This window comes from Pararge aegeria, chromosome 12 (genome assembly GCF_905163445.1).
Source record: "Pararge aegeria chromosome 12, ilParAegt1.1, whole genome shotgun sequence".
Lineage (NCBI taxonomy): Eukaryota > Metazoa > Arthropoda > Insecta > Lepidoptera > Nymphalidae > Pararge > Pararge aegeria.
In genome coordinates this window covers 7370985-7393479 of record NC_053191.1, presented here as the reverse complement: position 1 = coordinate 7393479, position 22495 = coordinate 7370985, and the positions used below count along the sequence as shown (strand labels likewise).

The following is a 22495-nucleotide window of genomic DNA, read 5'->3' as shown; positions in this document are numbered from 1 at the left end:
ATGTTTGGCATCTCGTTTACTGGAACTCCAAATTTCATCGGGTCCGTCACGTCGAACTTTGTGGCTGTGCCACGCCTATTGCCATTTCATCTTTGCAATTTTTTAAGCAAAGTTGGTAGCCTATTCTGATTTAAAACTTGATCATAATATAATCATACATCGGATGTACATATTTTCATCATCGTAATCAACATCAAATCTCTACAGTCCTGGGTAGTTGCAGACTGTTAGTAACACTTCGTTTCAACTCCGAACTCCCAAAACCCTCACGTCCCTCCAATATTTTTTTATCGGCTGAGGTTTCTTTCATTTTTACCAACCTCTTGCGAAATCTTGGCTTCCATAGCGATTCTACTTTGGTTTTTTAAAGTTACAGAATGCTTTATCTTCTTTCAAATCTCAAATGGAAGAAGATAGTAATTGGTGTATAAATATTCACCTGCTCAAACGCTTTCTAGTAACTAAGAAAATATTTAAACAGAAATAGCCAAGAGTAATGTTAAAGTACAAAAAAGGGCATTGCAAACTTTTTAAGGGCATGTGGGTTTTACATGTCCATAAAATTTGACAACATTTTGCTCTTAAAAATACCATTTTGTGATTTTACTGAATATGCCAAAAATACTATCGCAACAGGACTGTAAATTCTTCTCAACACTTTTCGTTCAGAAATCTGCTAAACCACAATTTTTTTTACTTTATGTGTATAAGCTGAATCAATATTATTCACCGTCACTTTAGCATTGTTCTGGTCTATTTCTGTTCAGTAAATTTTACTCCAATACACGAGCATAAACTTAGTTAGGTACTATTTTTTTTGTAACTTTAACATTATTTTTGGGTATTTATCTTTGACTATTATCTTAGTTACTAGAGAGCGTTTAGTGCAGGTGAATATTTAAACACCAATTACTCTCATCTGCCATTTGAGATTTGAAAGAAGATAAAGCATTCAGTAACTTTAAAACCAAAGTAGAATCGTCACGAGCATGTCGAGGTCAATAGTGACACGTACCCATCAGTTTTTCCGCTACCAATAAATCGCGCAACGCGGCTAAATAGTTATCACTTCAAAGAAATAATACTCATCAAACCTCTCAGAACACAAATATAGTCTTTTAAGTTTAGACTGTGATTACATCAACTACTCACCTTGACAATGACAGTGGCTTTTATGCAAATACATTGTGCTTTTATGAGAAGTCGGCCACAGTAGCGTGTCGCGGTCAATGACATAGAAACCATTTAAATGTACTTTCTTCTTTAGTAACATATTTTTTCTTAAGGAATTGTTTTTAACTTGTTGCTATGTTATTGCGTACTTAGTTTTGGTCTCGACTTCTGTATATGTATCTCTGTTTAAGAAAATTACATCACACTCTTACATCCAATCTACATTATGCATCTTATCTCTCGATTATTAATGATCATGTGTGATGTGTGATAGGGAATGAATAGTATAATAGGTAAGGCGCAACCGGAGTAGGTCGCCGGTGCAGTCCTTTACGACTCACAATGTTGATTGCGAAAGTGTCTGGTTGTTTGTTCTTGATGGAAGACGGACTTTGTATCCCGGAAAGAGTAGCCTGAAACCCCGTTTCCCCTAGTAAAAAAAAGTTACCTTACTACGGCTTAGCAGCAAAACAGATCTTAACAAAATGTTGGATATATGTTGCATAATTTGAGGCTCGGGCAAGTAAAACCTAAATAAAAGCGGACGAGGTCGCGGGCAAAAGCTAGTAAATAATACCTACTTATTTCAATACACACACATAAAATAATAAATAATAAATATAATTTCTATATTTATTATTTTATGTGTGTGTTCTGAATAAGTATTAGTGTGTAATTATTTGTAAGTACGAGAACACGGAAATGTAGAAACACGGAATGGAAGTTAGCATAAAAGTCCTAAATTGTTCAAGATATTGTCAAGTTGAAAATTTTAATTTAACTTTCTGTTAAAAAAAAAAGTAGGTTCACACTTCCTAAAAACTTCACCTCGGAAACACAGTTCATATATGCACAGTTCGTATATCAACGTTTCTGGAAGTGTTATATATAGGGGATAGAAATTAGTGTTTCATTTTACAAGTTAGGAAGGTGTATCCGTATGCTTGGCTTTCTGGAGACAGACTACGCACTCCGGGAAAATGCCTCGAGGCTTTCTCTTGAATTTGGTTCTAAATTAATGAATCTAAGCAAGCGAAGATACGCGCATCCGGTAAGTCTATACTACGATTAGTGCAACTGTACATTCCCCTGGGGTTTTCCAATGAAGCTATTACGAGAAAGCTTAGAAAATATTCTTGTTTGTATTTTACACGTTATGCAGTTGCAGCAGAAAGATAAGGTTATGTCATGCAATTATTTGATTGATTTCACAACATAAATGTCTTGTAGGTATACTTATCACACAGTTTTATAACAATAGGTTAATTGGAGGACTAATTATCATTACTTCAACTTATGCCCCACTTCTGGGAAAAGGCCTCCCCTTTAAGATGTGACAGAGGGACCAACCAGACTGTTCAATGGCAGTGGGCGAGTTTAAGGTACGTACAGTAGCGTTAAAAAAAAAGAAAATAACAGAACCTGACAGCCTAACGCGGTTGGATTTCAGACATGAGGAAAATTAAGTAGCTATGTATAATCGGTTTTACCTATTCGTCCCCCATTTTTCAAAATACGCATAAAACCTGTTTAAATCAATAGCTGAATTCAATACAAATAAAATATATTAAATCAATGCATATTAATATTAAAGCTATATAGAAATAATCGGAAGTGTCAGGTTTCTTTCTTAGACTACCACCAAGTGCTGAGGGCGACTATTGAGGTGGTTTTAAGTGGGTAGAAATACCACAACCTGATTTCTTCCTAAAATAACGAATTAAGTTGGGTTAGGTTAGGTTCTTTTCAGGAGGTTTCCCCAACGTCACAAATAAAAAGGTTAAGAATTATCTGAAGTATTTATAATAATAGGCTGTTGAAGGCTTTCCCGCATTATGAGGATGATCAATAAAAACAAAAGCAATGGCCGCGCGTTCGGTGTCGTCGCCGACGCGTCTCTTAGCGTACGCGCATTTGCAAAGCGCGCGCTCGTTTATTCGACATTTACGCGATTGTGTAATTTTTGTTTATATTTAATATATAATAATAGGTATGTACATTTTGTTTCTTAACATTAGTGTAAAATTTATAAAATATATTTAAGAATTAATGTCGTCTGTAAAAAAAACCATTACAAATATTTAAAACTGCTCGTTTATAACCATATTTGATTGCTTATTAAACAAAAATACACCAGAGTATTTAAAATTATGTTATAAACTGCAATAACAGATTCTGATTCGGTTTTACAGATATTTCTCAATTAGATTGAGATGGCTAAAACGTTTTCTGTTAAAAAGGACGAGCACGACTAATCATGATAATCAAATTAATCAATGTTAACCTATTTTTATATAAAAATCCGGAATTTTCACTCAAAGTTTGTTTTTCAATACACAGTGATTTTTTATTGTCGAACAATATTCAAACTAACAATTGAACTTTATTACGCTAGTGATATAAAAATAAAACTTAATGATTCTGCGTCCAGAAATTCGGAAGCAGCTGATTAAATTAATGCCTATCAATCCGCACTGGGCCAGCGTGGTGGACTACGGCCTTAACCCCTTCTCATTGTGGGAGAAGATCCGTGCCCTGTAATGGGCCAGTAATGGGTTGATGTGATGATGATGATGATGATGTGTTTACTTTGTATAAATATGTGTGTGCAGTAGTTTTGAAACAAACAAACAAATTGAGTCGATATTCGAATATTTTTCTCTGCTGCATGAAAATTCTGCAATTGATTGAACTGATACCGCCGCCGCACCGCGCCGCTTACACTCAATAAAGGATGTTTCTTATGGAACAAACAATTACATTAATTTTCTATTATTTTTTTTTTATTTTTTAAATGAAATGTAGGACGAAGTGTTTCTATATCTCATACGGTATACCGCAGGAACAAATTTGGTATCACTTGGAGCCATAGCAAAGCATGGCCGGCTGGGTAGCTAGGTACAGCTAGTATATATTTTTGTTTTTTACAGATTGCAGTGAAATAACATTATGATACGGGCGGCAGACGTAAGTAAAAGTACTACTATTAATAAGCATGTGTGACCTTTAACATTCTATTATAGCCTGCCTAACTAACCCCTTATTAATAAACGTTGTCTAGCGGCAATGTTTGGTCTTCTTTTTTCGAATTTCAAGTTAGTGATGACCGAAAGAGAGAAATCATTTATCTATTTATTTAGTGCAAATATTAAAAAAATTATATAAAAATTACAGGACAAGCAAAAGGGCAATTTATTTCTAGAGAGATTCTTCCAGAAGTCCTCGAATGTCAGAAAAATTAAAGAGTAGAGGTGAGTAGGTACTTAAAAAAAATACTGATATCTACGTGTCAGTTATTTCTTTATAAGTACTCAAAGAAATAACTTTATATATTTAATAACTATATAAGTACTTAAATATAGGTACTTAAAGACATAACTGAAGTTATACAATACATAGTATTGTATAATTGTAAGATATACAATACTATGTATTGTATATCTTCGTAACAGTTATTTCTTTAAGTATCTACACAGATCTATTCTTCAATTCTTCTCACATTCGAGCACTTCTGGAAGAAATCTTCTTAGAAATAAGTTGCCCTTGTGCTTGTCTTATAAGTGTACGTGCACAGATATAGTGTAAATACCAAATGTAAGCTTTTATGCATAAATATATACAATAATATATGAAACACAAAATGTAAGATATATACTAATAAACTAATTAGCTATATAGAGAAGACAAATCATTGTATATAAATACACAACGGTTAATAATAAGATAAGACTGAATACTAAATTCATTTTTTTTTTATTCTAACATAGGCATCTTATTTGTACTTATATCAAACTGTCTATTGCGCGAAATAGGAAAATAGGCAAATAGGTTTCACATGTAGGATAAAATAATCGATTATTCAATTAATTTTCTTGGTTTGTGGGTACAAATAGGTACTACTAAATCGATAATTAATATGATATTAAATATATGATGATATCAATTAAACTTATCTAGCTAATGTATGGAAATATGCTTGGATTCACTTATTAGACGATTCATTGTATTACTATTTACTAGCTATTGCCCGTGTTCTTTGACGGCGTTTGTTACGGTTTATTACAAATCCCGTGGGAAACGTTTGCCTTCCTGAGAGAAAAAGTTGCCTATATTACTCTAATAACTCTATGCCAAAATCAAGTCGATTGATTACTTCGTTAGGGCGTAAAGTAAGGAAAACAAAAACACTCTTTACTTACACTGGATTAATTTATTAGCATATTTCTTTAATAGCAAAAAAAGTTATCAAAATTCAAATTAATTCTACTTCCAAACCAGTTTTCCATATGTTTTCATTTTAACTCTTATTCTCTGTTTAATATTCCATTCCATTTTAATCCAATTAAAGTCCTTTTTTTAAATATAACAGATTTTAATATAGATTTAATTTTATTTCATTTTAGTAAGTGTAACATTTTATTGAAATAGATTTGATTGAGATATACAGACTCAACAGATTTTCCCGTAACAACGGTATTTGTAAAGCAAGTAGGAAGAAAAAATGTTAATAGGTTTGCTTTGCTTTATCCGCGTGCACTGTCAAAATGGTATGTCGAACGTAAATATTAGATATGTGCTACAAAAATGTTTACCTTTAGTCGATCTAAATAAAATCCAGGGAATCACATAACTATACGTATAATAACACCCACCAAAGCAACAGTACCGCGTTTTAATTTAGAAATTAAAGTGTTTTTTTTCCGTAAGAGTTTTTTATTGAGAATGTTAATATAAGCCTGAGTGTTCTTCTCGGAAATGCAGCCGACATTTTGGGCACCGTTCCTTGCAGTTATGACCTTTACAGTATTTAGTGAGGACAGCAGCAAATCACTAGCAATTAGAAAAGTTAGAAGTGCGTGCTGGGATTGCAACTCGGCCCCCCGAAAGTGAAGCTGAAGTCCTAACCACTGGACTATCACAGCTTCTATATGCATATTATTCTTTACAAAATTACGTTACTACCTTCAGTAAATGCGGATAAAACCACAGGGAACAGCTAGAATTCAAAATTTTTTTAACATTACAAACATCAGAAATAATAAAATCGGGTCGGGTCATGTAGTCGGGTAAAAATTTGACACTTTTTTAGTCTATATAACTTTAATATAATATGGAGATTCTGTACGGTAATACTCAATCAAATCTTCTGAGAAAGAGAATTATAGTCCTAAGCGGACAGCAGCAAATCGGTCGCAATCGGAGGAATAGTCGATAGCACAGCTTCACACAGTTCATGAAAAATGATTAGGTACGTTAACTTCTTCTTCGTAGTAATATATATTTTTAATACTATACGCTGTCTTATCCCACTATCTTATCTTTTTTCTGTACTTTTCATTAATATTTCTATATGAAAGAAAAAGATAATATATCGATAATAAACGTACCAAATTTTTCACATTTTGAGCACTCCTGAAAATTGACTGCATTCTTCCAACTTATAGTATAGGGACGTCCAAATTCCAAGTACGTACCTACTACTGATATTTTATCATGTTACACAATATAATCTCTGTAGATCTGGATTTTGTTAATCTGCAGCTAAATATATCAAAAATCATTAAAAACAGTGAGCAAAAAATAGGGCAACCATAAATTCATAAGTCCGCATTTATCTTCAAACCGTCATAGTTACATTTATTTCAACGTTTAGTTTTTCTAAGCCCATTAATAGTTTTTACGTCTACCGCTGCAAACAAATTATAGTTTTTTTTTTCATTGTTGATTCCAACAAATGATGATTATAGCCTCCCAAAGGGGTAATTAGGCATGCTAAAGTAAGTTATAGGTAGATATTCAATGATGTTAGGAGCTTGATTTATAAATCGTGAAGGAAGGTAATAGGTAGGTATGTGGTGTTTCCAAATTACCTGTTTTTAACTCGATGACTATTTAGCTTGACTACGAGACAGGATAGTAGGTTCCTAGGTACTGTTCTGAGGTATCTATAGTTTGTGTAAGTGAGCTGGAAAGAAATATGGCAGTTCTATTGACTACAACATGTTGTGTTTTCAAGAATTATTTTCATGAATACTACGATCGAAGAGCGAGAACAAATAGGATGAGATTTAGATTCAATAGGTACATCGTTAATTGTTGGATGGTTGACGAATACTACTTAGATATCATGTAGGTAGGTAGATATCATGGTATTTTTATGTACGGCGCGGAGCTGGGCGACAAAAGGGACTCATGAGCAAAAATTGCACGTTAACGAGATGAAGATGTTGAGATGGGCAGCAGGTATAACAAGACTCGATAAAGTGCGTAATGAATACATAAGAGGCCGTTATAAGGTCGCACCAAAAACCGAAAAAATGCCGGAAGGCAGACTACGTCGTCGGTGGTACGGGCACGTTAGGCGGCGCGGTGACGATCTCGCCGTGCGTGCGTGAGAAGCCTTGGCACTCCCTGAAAATAAAAAAAAGAGGACGCCCTGCTTCCACGTGATAGATGACGGTAGCCAAAGTTATTAAAATCGCAAACCTGATAGCCGTGACAACCCAAGACCAAGAGAGTCCTGGCGCAGAAAGACGAGAGGAGCCGACCCCAAATGATGGGATAAAGCTAGGGCAAAGAAGACCATCAAGTTTGATAAGTTTCTCTGTATATAAATTAACCCGCTTTGACAAACAATATTCGCTTGCAAAGTTTTAGACCAGTTCCCATTTACGCTACTGTCTAATTTGTATCGTTACGTAGACTGTGTGAGAAGACACGTCTTTGCATTTGGAAAAACCTAGTTTTTAGAAGATTTAGACAGGATATAAATAATTTAACGATAAATTTGTAAATACCTACACGTATAGCATAAAAACTCCATTTGTTTACACAATCATAATAGTGATGTTGATTAAGTTTTTCATCATAAAACAAGTTAGTCACACATTATAGCACAAATAGAATAGCTAGAGACAGAGTGTGTAGTGTAAAAAATATATGACTAGTTTCGCGTAAAAAGAGCAATGACTAAAATAAATACTCTGCAATTTCATTGTGTAGGCCTTGGAGTCTTTTGGATTTAAATGTGTATCACTTACACTGGGGCTCCATGGCTAGCATGGGTAGGAGACAATTATATCCCTGGGAAAGGGATAAAAAATTATCTTCTCCCGCAGCTTTATCAACTCTCAGAGCACTGGCGCACAAATGGAAATATTATCCAGATAATATATGTGTAATAATAAACGGGGGTAAACATCTCCTATTCCATGCCCCCGTGCTTGAACAGGTGGGCACGTTAATTATATCCCTTGTGAGGGGATATAATCAGGGGATATAATTTTTGTCTCCTGTCTGTGCATGCCCTGCTGGCGACAGAAGGCTGGTTTAGAAGGTTCTCTGCGTAACAGATCAGCCGGGTTGCTCATATCGAAATGTACAAATCCTTGTCATCCGTGTGTCTGGCATGAAACTTGTGCATGAGTTGGGTATAGCAAAATCGTCTTTCTTTATTATACTTTATTTTGGGAATTTCCAGCGGTTATAACTATATCCAATCAATTCCACGTACACGAAGTCGCGGGCACGAGCTAGCAGAAACATATTTATGAACGTTTCCAAAGAGCATTTGTAAAATTGCCTATTTGAAAAGATTTAGTTTTTTACCGATGTAGATAGCTAAGTGATGTAGATATCTAGGATATCTTCAGCAAATTTGCAGACTAGACGTTAAACATAATAGGTATGAATTACCTCAATCAATCTGTAATGTCGATCGAGGCTTTGATATCATTGCATGACCTGTAAGTGGCTAAGGTCTTGTGCACGCTCACATTTTTCAGACTTATTGTATTGACCTAGTGTCACACGGTTTTGTGCAGGAAATTCAATTGCAATTATATACCTTATGAATATCTATATATTATATTAAAGTTCCATCAAAACATATCGCAAGATTTGTAAGATAGGTATAGAGCGCTGATAGCCTATTTGGTATCGCTTCAGCCTCCTTTTCGAGGAGGCTGAGTACGAAACCATGCCATGGACGCAATTCTAAATTTTCAGAGTTGTTTTTGTTAACACATATTTTGAGAGAAATTGGGCATTAATTTTTGGATCGGAAGATGAGTACGGATAAACCATATATATTCTTCTTGTTTTGTGTTCCTATCATTGACTTATTTGCATGGAGTTTTATAAATGGACTCGTGGGTAGATTTTAAATTTAAAGTCAGTGCTAGTATATATTATGTTAAGCATTCTTTGCATTTACAAAAAATGCTTAACATACCGTTAACTGAAGTTATGAATTGTTAAGTTTGGTAGAAAATACAAAGAACTATATTTTAATGTATTTTTCTTTGAAAATTTGGGTATATTCTGGACTATTGAATGACATAGTTCAATAAATAAGGTAAGTTTAATCAGCTCTAATTTAACTTGCTAGAATAAATTCATTTAATTATATCGATGAATTTAATAAATTAAACCAATTAACGGTTTCGGTCCGTTTGTGCGTGCCCTAGAAATTTAGATGTTAAATAAGTAACAAGGTAATCAGTTGAAAACAATGACAAGAATTAGTTCGGTATGCGAGTTGCGAAGTAAGGAAATAATCTGCCCTTCGTGTAATTGATACTTAGTTCGTTTTTATTACCTATCTGTACTATTATTCAATAGAAAAGAAATAGTATTGGCGTTGTAACAACAGAAACAAAATAAAATTGACAGGGCCCTGATTGTCGGAGTGGTAACTAGGCATGGCCGAAGCTTCCCACCAGATTTAGATAATTAAAAATGTCAAAATGCACATGCCTTATGCATGCATTATATATAAATGGGGTCTTATCTTAAAATATAGACTCTCTGTAATCCTATCGCGGACTTATTAAAATCAAATCAAATCAAATCCTTTTATTTGCATAAAACATTGTAGGTATACATGTTTAGTCATAATATATGACATGCAAATCTTAATTTAAACAAATTCATTTATGTAATAATTAATAAAACATCAAAATAAATAAAATCAAAATAATCGGCTGAATATAATAAAATTTCATTAATTTTACTGTATGGAACAATAAACTTGGGATGTCAAGTAAAAAATAACTAAACTAATAATTATATTTTATTATCCAAGAACTCTTTTACCGAGTAATAGCATTTATCAACCAACCAGTCACGTAATTTTGCCTTGAATTTCAAAAATGGCAAATCTTTAATAGCTTTAGGCAATTTGTTGTAAATCAAAATCATATTATGATAACAACTTTTAGAACCGAGTGCTGTGTTACATCGCGGGTAGAATATTTTATTTCGGTAACGGGTATTGAAAGGTACAATATTTCCGCATATTTCAAAAAAATCACTTCTGTACCTTTTTACGAAGCATGCTGATTCTAAATTTTTGAAACTATAATCAATTTCGGAAACTGGAAACAATTTCGTCATACTTAAATGATTTTCGCGAGATTTTAAACCGTTCCCGCAGTGCAAGCAACGGAAGTTCACAAAAGGAACATTCATTCCCCCTTTTTTATTTCATTTTATTTTTTATTTATTATCTTTTCAAGGGAAGAAGCAAACAGTTCTATTCCGTATTTTTATATCACATAAACCAATGAAGTTTCAACAACTTAGTTATACATGAGCGATAACATTAACCACAATTGCAAAGGGATTACTGAATTTTATTGCAACATATTTATTTGATGCCCCGCTCCTATTAGTTGTAGCACGGAATAACCTTCCTCGATAAATGTACCTACTATCAACGAAATATAATTTTTCAACAACTTAGTAGTTCCTGCGCATTCAACCAAACAAACAAACTCTTCGGCTTTATAGGTATATAAACATCAAAAAGACAAAGAGCGCAAGAAATGGTATAGACGCATCAGCGAAAGCGGCTTAGTCTATTATATAATAATAATAATAATATTAGTAAAGATTTGAATCCCTTAAGCTACAAATATATGTACATATGTATTTCCAATGTAGTTAGATTTAATGACCATATCTAATAACGCCATGAAATTCCACTAAATTGCACTACTTGTTCCAATTGCTGCTGATAACGTCAAATAATAATACTTTGTTACCGATTTAAAAATAATGAGGAGGTCCTCAATTTGACTGTATAAGTATATGTTTTTTTCACACTTAGCATCGGATCTGTGAATAGATCAGACCGGTTTTTTCTTTTTCTGAAACAGTGCTAACTATATGTCACAACAACAGAATTAGGAACATTCCGAATCAGTGCATTGTGTTCAAGAACAGTGGAAACGCCCCGCGCACGTCTTACTTTACACCCGTTTGCTAGCTCACAAACTTATTCCCATTTTCCTAATCTATTGTAAAAACGTTTTAAATATAATGACTGTGAACTGCTTAATAGAATAAAGTGACTAACCGCTTGTCTGAGAAACACTACTAAAGTGGAGTGGTTTTTGATGCTAGCACATTAAAGATTCTAAACTAAGATTTTCGTGGTTAATCAACATTTCTTAAATATAGTTTAATGGGTACGGGGACGGGTCCCGTCGTGACCACGATCTATGCAACTGGGTCGAAATATCGACAAATCCAAATATATTATCGTGGTATGTACCCGTTGAAGTATTATATTTAAGAAAAGCTTGCACATTAGTCGTGTAGACGGTTTCTGAATGCTCTCAATTCAGTGGAGTCAACGCAAAATCCGGATGTGTAAATTTAAACCTCTCTGAATCTATGGAAATTGGGTTAATTTTTTTTTAAATTTCGAACTCTTTTTCAGTCATGCGGGTGCCCCATACGCGAGGTTGGCCCCTCGATGACCGGCTCCTGTTCCAATCAGTTCATCCTATTCATGAGCATCTTGGAATCGTTTGTAAACGGCAGATGCGACCTCGCCGACCCATGCAACCGCGTGACGGACAGAGAAATACCAGATGATAACTACGACTTTGTGGTTGTCGGCGGCGGCACAGCTGGATCAGTTGTTGCTGCAAGACTGTCAGAAAACCCACAGTGGAAGGTAAGGCGGTTTTAAATGTTCTGGTTGGATAATTAATCAATATCATCCTTACCTTATAACTCTACTGCTGGACTAAATAACTCAACGGGAGGGTTAGCTCATAATAATGACGCTTGGCATACTGTAGTTGGTGTTTGGTTGGTGTTCGCAGTAGATGGTAGTAAGATTCAGCGCTCAGCCTGGGACGGCTAGATCTAAAATTTAAAAAAAAATAATGTAAATCGGTCCATCCGTTCTCAATTTATAAATGGTGTAACTAACACGACTTTGTTTAATAAATATAGATATGTAATAGTTTATTGATTTGAATTTATCCAATATGGGAATGCCAGCCCCACCATCCGTTATGTAACTTAGGTAAATGAAGAAATACTTCAACTATTACAACAATACCGACTATAAGATAAAGGTTACAGATACAATGTTATTGCTGCCTATGCAAAAATATCTCAACAGCAGACCTGAAACCTTCTGTTGTCGGTTGAGAGAGAAGGCTCGTTAAAGAACCTACGAATGATGATAGTGAAAGAAGAAACTAAAAAGGGATATAATTTATTCAATAATAAAAGTGCAGGCGGCTTCGTACGTTGTACCTTCTATTTGCGTAATTTACTATGTCCTTATTTCCCCACTACATTATTACCTTGAGAATTCCCTGGTCCGGCTTGGAAGGCTTCGGCCGTGGCTGGTGACATTACTCTACCTTAAGGACGTGCGGCCTCGTTCCGGTACGATACTGCGTAGAAAGTAGTAGTTTGAATTTTAATTTAATTATATAATTCTATTTTGTATACCCAACATTTTTTACATAATTGCAAAAGAAAAGTAAACAATTATGCTGACAGGGTCTCATATACCTACAACTATATGAAACAACAGTACCTAGAGAGGTTTTAATACACTCATGCTGTTGCTCTATCTCATGGAAACTATGCATTTCTCCAGGATAAAGAGTACATTCAAACTATGCATTTCTCCAGTAAAAAGAGTACATTCTTCTAAGTTCTGCTTGCGCCGCCCCTCGCAGCCTTGGGCCAAGACGCCGTACGCCCATGGTAGCAGCACAAAAGATGCTGCTGCTCGTTTTCCTTTTTATTCCCTAATTCGATAGTAGGTAACTTTAAAGCTCCGATATAAGAATTCTTCACGGAAATGGGAGTTGCCGGTCTTTTCTTTTATTAGTCTCCACGCAAGTGGAGATAGATATTCTAAGTTAGAAACGCGTTTACTTGCCTATTTAGGTCCCTTGTATTTCGACAAAGGTAAATGCGGGTCCTTTGAAAACAGCAGAACAATACGACAATTAAACAACAATCTGACCTTAACCATGGCTAATTTAGTCGGCTAATCAGGCGCGTCGGCTATAGCCGTGGTTCCGCGTTTATTTTTCACGTCATTGTCTATAATGCGTGAATGGAAAACATTATTATTTCTAAGTCATTAATTGGACAGAAGAATAGGAATATTTGTGCAGTTGGAATAATTTATAAGATTCGTTGAACCGGCGGTTTCATCTGCGTTATGTTCTAAAAAGTTACAAGGATTTTTTTTGAATATTTGTGCAAGTTAGCATTTGACCTGTTGGTAAGTGATGTTGCAGTTTATGATAGTAGCAGGTTTTCTAAATTAATAGAACAGCACAGAACACTGCACAGACAACTACGCCATAGAGTTCTTTCAAATTTTCTTAATAACCAGACACAAAAATATTTATCCAAATATGACTTTTCAAAACGGTGATTCCTGACATTTACGATAATTTATATTACGATAAGGTATAAACCTTAGTACCTAAAGATTGATAAAAGGTAGGTGTTTTTACCTAGTGAAAACCTAGTATGGTGTAAGACATAGAAGTTTATAGCGGGGGAAAATAGGCTATTTTCAAACTTGTAATTTTACTTTACGATCAGGCCATGTGGTATTTTTGTATGCTTTTCTTAATAACGTTCCTACTTTGACTTGATAAAAACAGGTGTTGCTGATAGAAGCTGGCGGAGATGAACCGATACAATCCTCGGTGCCTGCGTGGGTTACTGCATACTGGGGCCGAAAGGACACTGATTGGGATTATTATACTGTGCCCCAGGAGAAAGCCTGTCTCGACAGCGGTGGAGTGTGTTCCTGGCCTCGAGGAAAGATGCTCGGTACGCACTATCATCATAATCATATCAGCCCGCAGACTTTCACTGTAAGGCCCAGGTTTTTCAAAATGAGCAATATCACTCCAGAGTCCTGGCCCTTGCTTTATACCTTCAGCCACTTCCTGCCATGGTCTTTATATGACTTTTTTTTATAGAATAATAATTGAAGGAAAACCGATGACTATAAACAGAGTAAATACGTCCTGTAACGTGCCGCTCTGCACCATGCTAAGCATGTTGTTTGTTGCTCTTACCCTATGAACTCTGTCAATAAAAGCTTTACTACTCTCTACTATTGAAAACATCGTACCATCATGCTGTAAGGCACAAAATAGCCACAATCCGATACACATAACGCAGACGACAAGTAGTCAGTCGTATTGCCACTATTAGATTAATTTATGATTTTATTGTTGCCGCAAAGCGCGAAAAAGCTTATAACTAGAAGCCCCGACTGTGATTTCAGATGTCTATTAAACAGTAAAAATCAACTTCGCAAATCTAGTAAATGAAACATCGAAGGTTTTAGGTTTAGGGAGGAATAGTACTTATTTAGATTGTCTTTAGTTTTAGTTTAATCTGTAGTTTTAGTTCTTAATCTCTTTGCAGGTGGTTGCTCAGTTATCAACGGTATGATGTACATGCGTGGCAATCCCGCCGACTATGACGGCTGGGCGGTCAACGGAGCAACCGGTTGGTCTTGGTTTGAAGTGCTACCATACTTCCTGAAGAGTGAAGACAACAAGGAAATTGGCAACGGAGTTTCCGGACAGTATCACAATGTGGGGGGACCTTTACCAGTGCAACGGGTAAGAATTGGAGTATTTTTTTAAAAATATTATTGTTTTGTGATATTATTTTCGATAACTTCGATATTGTTCGGACCAAAATATGTTGTAATTATTCCGGCTTCCTGATGAGCTGGACATTTTTGCCATAATAAAGACTGGTTTTGTTTCGCTCATTTGTCTTTGCGGGTTAAAATATATAATCCACTAGCGTGTAAGGCGTTGTCTGCATTTTTTTTACTTTATCTCGTGGGGACCGTTTTTTTCCCGGGATACGATACAGAGTAAGTAGCTTATGTTACTCTCCGTCCTTTTGAATAACTCTAAACCAAAAGTGAAGTTGTTTGCTTCTTAGTTAGAGCCTAAAGGACAAAACAACAAACACACTTTCAAATTTATACTTAATAAGTATTAGAATGGATTAATAAATAAAGGCCAGCACGCACATCTAACTATTAATATAGTTTGCTTCATCGGTGAAGGAAACCATCGTGAGGAAACCTGCATGCCTGAGAGTTCTCCATAATGTTATCAAAAGTGTGTGAAGTCTACCAATTCGCACTGGGCTAGCATAGTGGACTACGGCCTTAACCCCTTCTCGTTATGGGAGGACACCCGTGCCCTGTAGTGGGCCGGTAATGGGTTGATATAATAAATAAATATACTACGACAATACACACATCGCCACCTAGTTCCAAAGTAAGCGTAGCTTGTGTTATGGGTACTAAGATGACTGATGAATATTTTTATGAATTATATATACTTAGAAAATACATATAAACACCCAGACACTGAAAAACACTTAATGCTCATCACACAAACATTTTCCAGTTGTGGGAATCGAACCCACGGCCTTGGACTCAGAAAGCAGGGTCGCTGCCCACTGCGCCAGTCGGCCGTCATAATGATGATGATGATGATGAATAAATTAAAGAATACATTTGAAATACTTGTTTAGGGCTTTGGGGCCTATTAAGAAATTATCAGCATGGGATTCAAATCTGCTTTATTTAGCCCCAAAGAGTACTTACCTATTTTAAGCAGTTGGTTTCGATTATATCTCTCTAACGTGTGTATAAGCATAAGCAGGTTGAGTACTATTTTTAGGTTTAACGTAGTTATGACCATCACCTCACAATAATGGAAACATTTAAGTATATAAGCCTTATTTATGTCTGTGATGGGCCTTCATTAATAAATAATCTTTTAATTGGTATTTTGAATTTGAAGTTAGTAAGGGGCTGTTAAATAAGGCTTTGGTCTCAAAGAGTACCTACCAACCTACTTTAAGCAGTCGGTTTCGGTTATTTATCACTAACGTTTTAAAATAACCGAATAAAAAGTGTAATGTTATTCAAAGCTTGCCAATCTGATTTAAAAAAAATCATGTATGATGTCATATTGAAAAGTTTTAAGTGTATTTTTTTATAAAACACAAAAAAACATGAACATGTATGTCTATATAAATACAAAAAAAAAACTACAATGTTCAAGAATGTAATAATTGTCGCTGCCACATTAAGAAACCTGTATGGCAGCAAAAACTTCCATCTCGGATCCAAACAAAACATATGTTACCTACATCTATGTTTGTGGAAAATCTGAGTAACACAAGATAACTTCATTTTCCCTACTTATAATAATAGCTGAATCCTAGTTCGTTTTTGTCGGTTTGAACGCGCTAATCTCTGGAAATACCAGTCTTATTTGAAATAAAGAGGTGATTGAGCACCTAGTGGAGCGCAATCGGCAAAATGAACCTGGAAAAACAGGTAGACAGAAATACGAGACTATTTTGGATTATAAATAAATATTAATACAGTACAATAATTAAATATCATGTGCCCCGCTGAAATATTATTGCCACTTCAGCTTCGCGACTCGCTGAGCTATGTCAATAACTCTAGTTCTTGTACGGATTTTTTTTTTCTAATTTGATCACCTAGAGATTCAGACCCAGGTTCAGAGCCTTCTTATGAGGACAATAGTAATATGCCACGTTTAAGTTGCTTAAGCGCATCACTAGCAACGCACGCACCGCTTGAAGACTTCGAAATATTAGGAGCTTAATAGGATGTTGAAATTATTATTTGAAAATTACAGACAGACACCTGAATTTGAATTTAATTTCATTGTATAGATGTACAGGTAGATCTTGCGAGATCGCGATAAAATGTAAACTTGTTGTGCGAATAAAAAGATAAAAATAAATTTAGTGTGTCACATTTTTTCGGTACGACTAAAATCTTGTCTGACCAGACTTTCTGAATTTAATTAGCCCCCGTGAAAGCGATACTAAATTTCGTTCGTATCTACGTAAATGGAGGTACATACTAACTTTCATACTCGACCTGTCTTTAGTGAATAAAAATTATTTGGAAAGACGATGAAATTAAAGGGAAGTTCTTCTTAGCTGGCTTAGTCGCAAGTCAATGTGATATTTTTTTACGCCATAACTACCTGTCCTAGGTTACTTCGTAATAATGGGATTCGCTGAGGACTTCCATAATAGCTTTATCAATCCAACGACACCACGATTCAAAAGATAAGTCTGATGAAACTTTAGCATCTCTGCACCTATCTAGGTATACTTAGTTTTACTCAAAATTAATAAATAATAAATAGTGCGTAGAAACGCACTATTTATTATGTCCATTTCGATGTTCTCTTATCGTGTATAGGTACTTTTCGTGGATGCTCATCGTCTCTAGTTATCCAAGGCAGTGAAACCAATGACCAAACTCCGTCGACATAAATAAATACGATACGGATCTTCGAATAAACTTATTTTACTTATTCGAACAAATAAATCAGCGCCACTTTTTAGAATACCAACTCATGAACTACACATACAACGAATGATGTATCTGCAGTTCTGCATCATAAGTTGAAGTAAAACCCTGTTGGATCGGCTTAACGAGCGTATCTAATTTTACTGTCAAGTTCGCAATACAAATTACTCGTGCGCCCATCTGGTGCTCTTTTAACTTTTTAGCACCAATAAATTGCTTGCCATTGTGTTGGTTAAATGATTTAGTTCATCCGCAGTCATAATATAATAAATCTATATCTATCTAACTCTGTTGTTACAGTTTCGCTATGCACCAAGATTTGCCCATGATGTTGTGTCTGCCGGTATAGAAATGGGCTATCCACCTACGAGTGACCTTAATGGGGAGTCGGCCACTGGCTTTACTATTGCACAAGCCTTTAACGAGTAAGTATGTCTATGCCTTTCCATATTTACCAAATTCATACCATTAATACCTACCTACCTGATGTTCCACTTTGATTCCGCTACTGGGCACAGAATTATTTCCTTTCTCATAGTGTAAAGGGGTTTAAGGTGGAAATACTTAGGCATTATAACTCTATCAGGGCCTACCTCTGATTTTTTTCACATCTTTCTTTTAGAGGTACTGAGGAAACATAAAAAGCGAATTCGGACCTCTAGGCTTCAGTATACACCATTATCGGTGGTTTAGGAATTGGTTAGTTTCTCTTCTAGGCCAAATAAAGAAACATGTGGGTAGGCATATTCTTCATGACATTTTAAACACGATAATTTTCTGCGTGATACCAATGTTGTTATTCTGACTAAAGCTCATAAATTCTTTTAAATTTGCAGTGCTGGTTCAAGATACAGCACAGCCCGAGCATACCTCCGCCCTGCATCCAAGAGAGAAAACTTGCACATTTTACTGAACGCGGAAGGTTCAAGAGTTATAGTTGATCCCGCTACGAAGAAAGTGACTGGTTTAGAGTATATAAAGAATGGCCAAACGAAGACTGTTGGAGTTAGTAAAGAGGTAAAGCCCAAAAAAGTTTTACTTTATAAACGCTATAAGGCATCAAATGCCCAAAATATTTTGGCTTTGAAAATCTAATTGCTTTATAATATAACGAACATTGTCCTTACTTTCAGGTGGTTCTTTCTGGAGGAACAATGAACTCCCCACAAATTCTTCTGCTCTCTGGCATTGGGCCAAAAGAAACACTGGACAAATTCAATATTCCAATAATCAAGGAGTTACCAGGTGTGGGACAAAACCTTCATAATCACGTCGGGGTGTCGTTGGAGTTCACGCTGACAAAAGAGCCCGACGTACCTGAACTATCATGGGAAAGTGCGATGGAGTATATGCTGAAACGAGAGGGACCTTTATCTGGTACTGGTTTGTCACAGGTATGTCTTAGACATTTGTTTTTAAATCAAACCTTTTGTATGTTACTGTAGAATATAAAAACTTCTGTCCTGGAGAGGGGTTTCGATTAAGAAGTCGCCAGTCGAATAAATCTCTTGCATGTTTCTATTTCCAAAAGATATCATCGAAAATTTTAAGTATTTGAATAATAATTAATAATTAATTAATGGTATTTATTTAAAGCTAACAGGTAAAGTGAACTCCCGCTTAGCTGCAAACGGAGGAAGGCATCCAGATGTACAGTTCTTCTTCGGCGGATACTCTGCCTCTTGTGGAGATGGTTCACTTGGTGACGCTGAGACTCTTGCAGATGAGACTCACAAAAGAACTATTTCGTAAGTGACTTTGGAACTATGTATTAATTATTCAGTCATTATTGCAATGTGTCGGTACATACCTAATGGGACCAATTCTGCTTTACATATATCTTGAAACACAACCAAATTGTCTAAAAAGTTTAGAGTAGGGTGATCCTTCTCTACAAGCACTTTGAAAGAAATAGCCCTACTTTAACTTTACAGGTTTGTGTAAAAAAGAATTGTTAACAATATTTAACCATCGCTAAAGGCTTTCATTTCATTAGGCCCATGTTTTTTAACAGAATATCAGCAATAGCTCTGCAGCCTCGGAGCCGCGGTTACCTAACACTCGAATCGACGGACCCGCAACAGCCTCCAAAAATGCAACCTAACTACTTCCTCAATGAACATGAGCTGGAAGTCCTTGTAGATGCTGCGAGAACTGCTTATCGTCTCGCTAATACTACGGTATGTTTATCTACTCACTTTACTGTATCTAAAAGTTGCATTAAACTAAAAAATGAAATAAAAATATTGTTCTTAAATCTTGCAGATTTTACGTGACAAATATGGCATGGAGCCCACAGAAGGCTATGGTTCTGAATGTCCTGGCGGCGGACCTAATCCAAGTGACGAGTTCTTCAGGTGTCTCGCTAAATTGCACACTGCTCCGGAAAACCATCAGGCTGGTACCTGCAAGATGGGGGCCGCGGACGATCCGATGGCTGTGGTTGACTCGCAGCTTAGGGTTTATGGTATTGATGGTAAGTTGTTGCAAATTCAACCAAAAAAAATCGCATGTTTATATATCATGACTTGATTCTCTTGGTCTCGAAAGTATCCTGTCGCGTATCCAAAGTTTAAAATGGAAATATTTTAATGAGACATACATATTTCGAAAAGTCAAGATCGCTTTAGCTGTTGAACCGTGTAGGTAAATAAGGCTTTTGATTTCCTGGATAAAAAGTTGTGTGGCTATCTACAGGATGTACCTATAAGCTACTATATATGCTAGCGGTCCCTGGCGACTTCGTCCGCGTAAAAGTCAGCCTTGAAAGATAGGCATATGCTGTCATGGACTTTTTTTTAAACTTTAAAAGAAGAACAACCTTGTCCTTCTTGATTTACGCATCGTTTACGCAGCGCACGCAACGTTAGCTCTCAATGAAACCCCGATATTGGAACATTCTTAATTGGTGCTAAAGTCTTATTCGTCTTAGCGTTATGATATATAGCCTGTAGCCTTCCTAGATAAATGTGCTATCCAACACTGAAATAATTTTTCAAATCGGACCAGAATTTCCTGAGATCATCGCATTCATGTAAACAATTGCGGAATGTAATCTAGCTCGACAGGATAATCAACATTGGCAAGTAATAAACAATTACATTACTATTGTTGGCAGGTTTACGAGTAGCAGATGCATCTATAATGCCCACAGTTGTATCTGGTAACACTGCAGCGCCAGTTGTGATGATTGGCGAACGTGCCGCAGAGTTTGTTATCACCAAATATCAAGAACTTTTAAAGAACAGATTTGGGGTAAACACACCTCCAAGTGATAACAGTCAAGCTGGATCTGATAGGTTAGTAACAAGTGAAGAACAGAAATTATGGAGCAGGCAAAAATTCGATATATTTAGTATATTTAGTGGATTTAAGCGACGATCTAAGTCCAAGTATAGGTTCTCAGATAAAGTCCATCACCAGACAGAATACATGACAACAATGTTTTTCACAAAATAAATTTATTATACTTTGAGTAAATGATTTGCCCGTTGACAAATCTAAACCGCTCAACAAAAGAGTATCGGAATGAGCTTAGTATAGGCGTGAGATGGTATGAAATGACAAAAATATAAGAAGTTAAAAACAAAAATAAACAGTGGAAGTGACCCTGGGCCCTAATTCTCTATGCAATTTTACCTTTGTTTTCATCAAGACGTCAGAGTAGACCAACTCTCGACACTTAATCTTGCCAACTTTCTGCCCTAACTTCGACTTACGGGCTAATTCTACTAATGAGAACGAAAATCAAGGTCTAATCAAGAGACTTATTCAATTATATTTATGACCCATTCCCAAATACCAATTTAAAAAGCTTTTGACACTCAATCTTGACAACTTTCTGCCCTAAATTGGAAAATCGGGTTCTAATCCATAGACTTATTATATTATATCTATGGGCCAATCCCAAATTCCAAATTAACACAACAAAATTTGGTAGGCAGAATAAATAAATATACTACAACAAAAGACACATCGCCATCTAGCCCAAAAGTAAGCGTACCCATAAATATTTTTTATAAATAATATACATCAATACTTAAATATATGTATGTTATATACAGACAAACACCCAGACACTGAGAAACAGACATGTTCCACAACACACAACTATTTTCCTGTTCGAATACTTCGATTTTAGAAATTATTTCTATGTTTCTAGGTGGAATAACAACGAGTCAGACAGCGAAAAGTGGGACGAACGTTGGAAGCCCTGGGACAAGCATTGGGACGAACCACAATGGGACTACAAGCCACATGATCACCCCTATGAGCATGCCGATTGGCACACGAAGAACAACGTAAAACAACCCGCGTACTAGCTTTAATTCTTATTTAAATATATTTATTAAAATAACTATATCAAATGTATTATTTATTTAATATAATCCATATCAATATTATAAATGCGAAATTGTAGTTGTTTGGTTGTCCTTACTTTGGGCTCTAACTAATAATTAATCAAGCGATTTGATTTTTGGCATTGAGTAACATAGGCTTACTTACTTTTTATCCCGGACAAACAAACGGCCCCCACGGGATTTTCAAACGCGGACAAAGAATGCGGGCAGCAGCTATTTAAATAAACCATACATTTTGTCGACCTCTCAAGCGTTGGCCTTGTTGACAAAG

The 22495-nt window shown here is 35.7% G+C and overlaps 1 protein-coding gene across 3 annotated transcripts; it reads left to right on the top strand.

Annotated features, from left to right (window-relative positions):
- The first annotated feature begins 2206 nt into the window (after positions 1–2206).
- Positions 2207–22230, top strand: LOC120627960 (glucose dehydrogenase [FAD, quinone]-like). 3 transcript variants are annotated; one of them, XM_039896095.1, is made up of 13 exons: positions 2207–2224; positions 4104–4140; positions 11900–12139; positions 14115–14286; positions 14893–15092; positions 18164–18288; positions 18700–18880; positions 18997–19257; positions 19460–19611; positions 19878–20043; positions 20129–20339; positions 20982–21162; positions 22026–22230. In XM_039896095.1, exons 2-13 carry the CDS (start codon positions 4123–4125, stop codon positions 22183–22185), a joined length of 2067 nt encoding a protein of 688 aa, XP_039752029.1. In that variant the 5' UTR covers positions 2207–2224; positions 4104–4122; the 3' UTR covers positions 22186–22230. The 3 variants fall into 3 exon arrangements, with proteins under 3 accessions (XP_039752029.1, XP_039752027.1, XP_039752028.1); XM_039896093.1 differs by lacking the exon at positions 2207–2224 and adding an exon at positions 3063–3163; XM_039896094.1 differs by lacking the exon at positions 2207–2224 and adding an exon at positions 3476–3493.
- The last annotated feature ends 265 nt before the right edge of the window (positions 22231–22495 follow it).

Excerpts from the sequence above, each read along its gene's own strand:
- LOC120627960 (XM_039896095.1), top strand. Across the intron at positions 19,258-19,459 it reads CTGGTACTGGTTTGTCACAG|CTAACAGGTAAAGTGAACTC; the intron begins GTATGTCTTAGA and ends ATTTATTTAAAG. Across the intron at positions 19,612-19,877 it reads ACTCACAAAAGAACTATTTC|AATATCAGCAATAGCTCTGC; the intron begins GTAAGTGACTTT and ends GTTTTTTAACAG.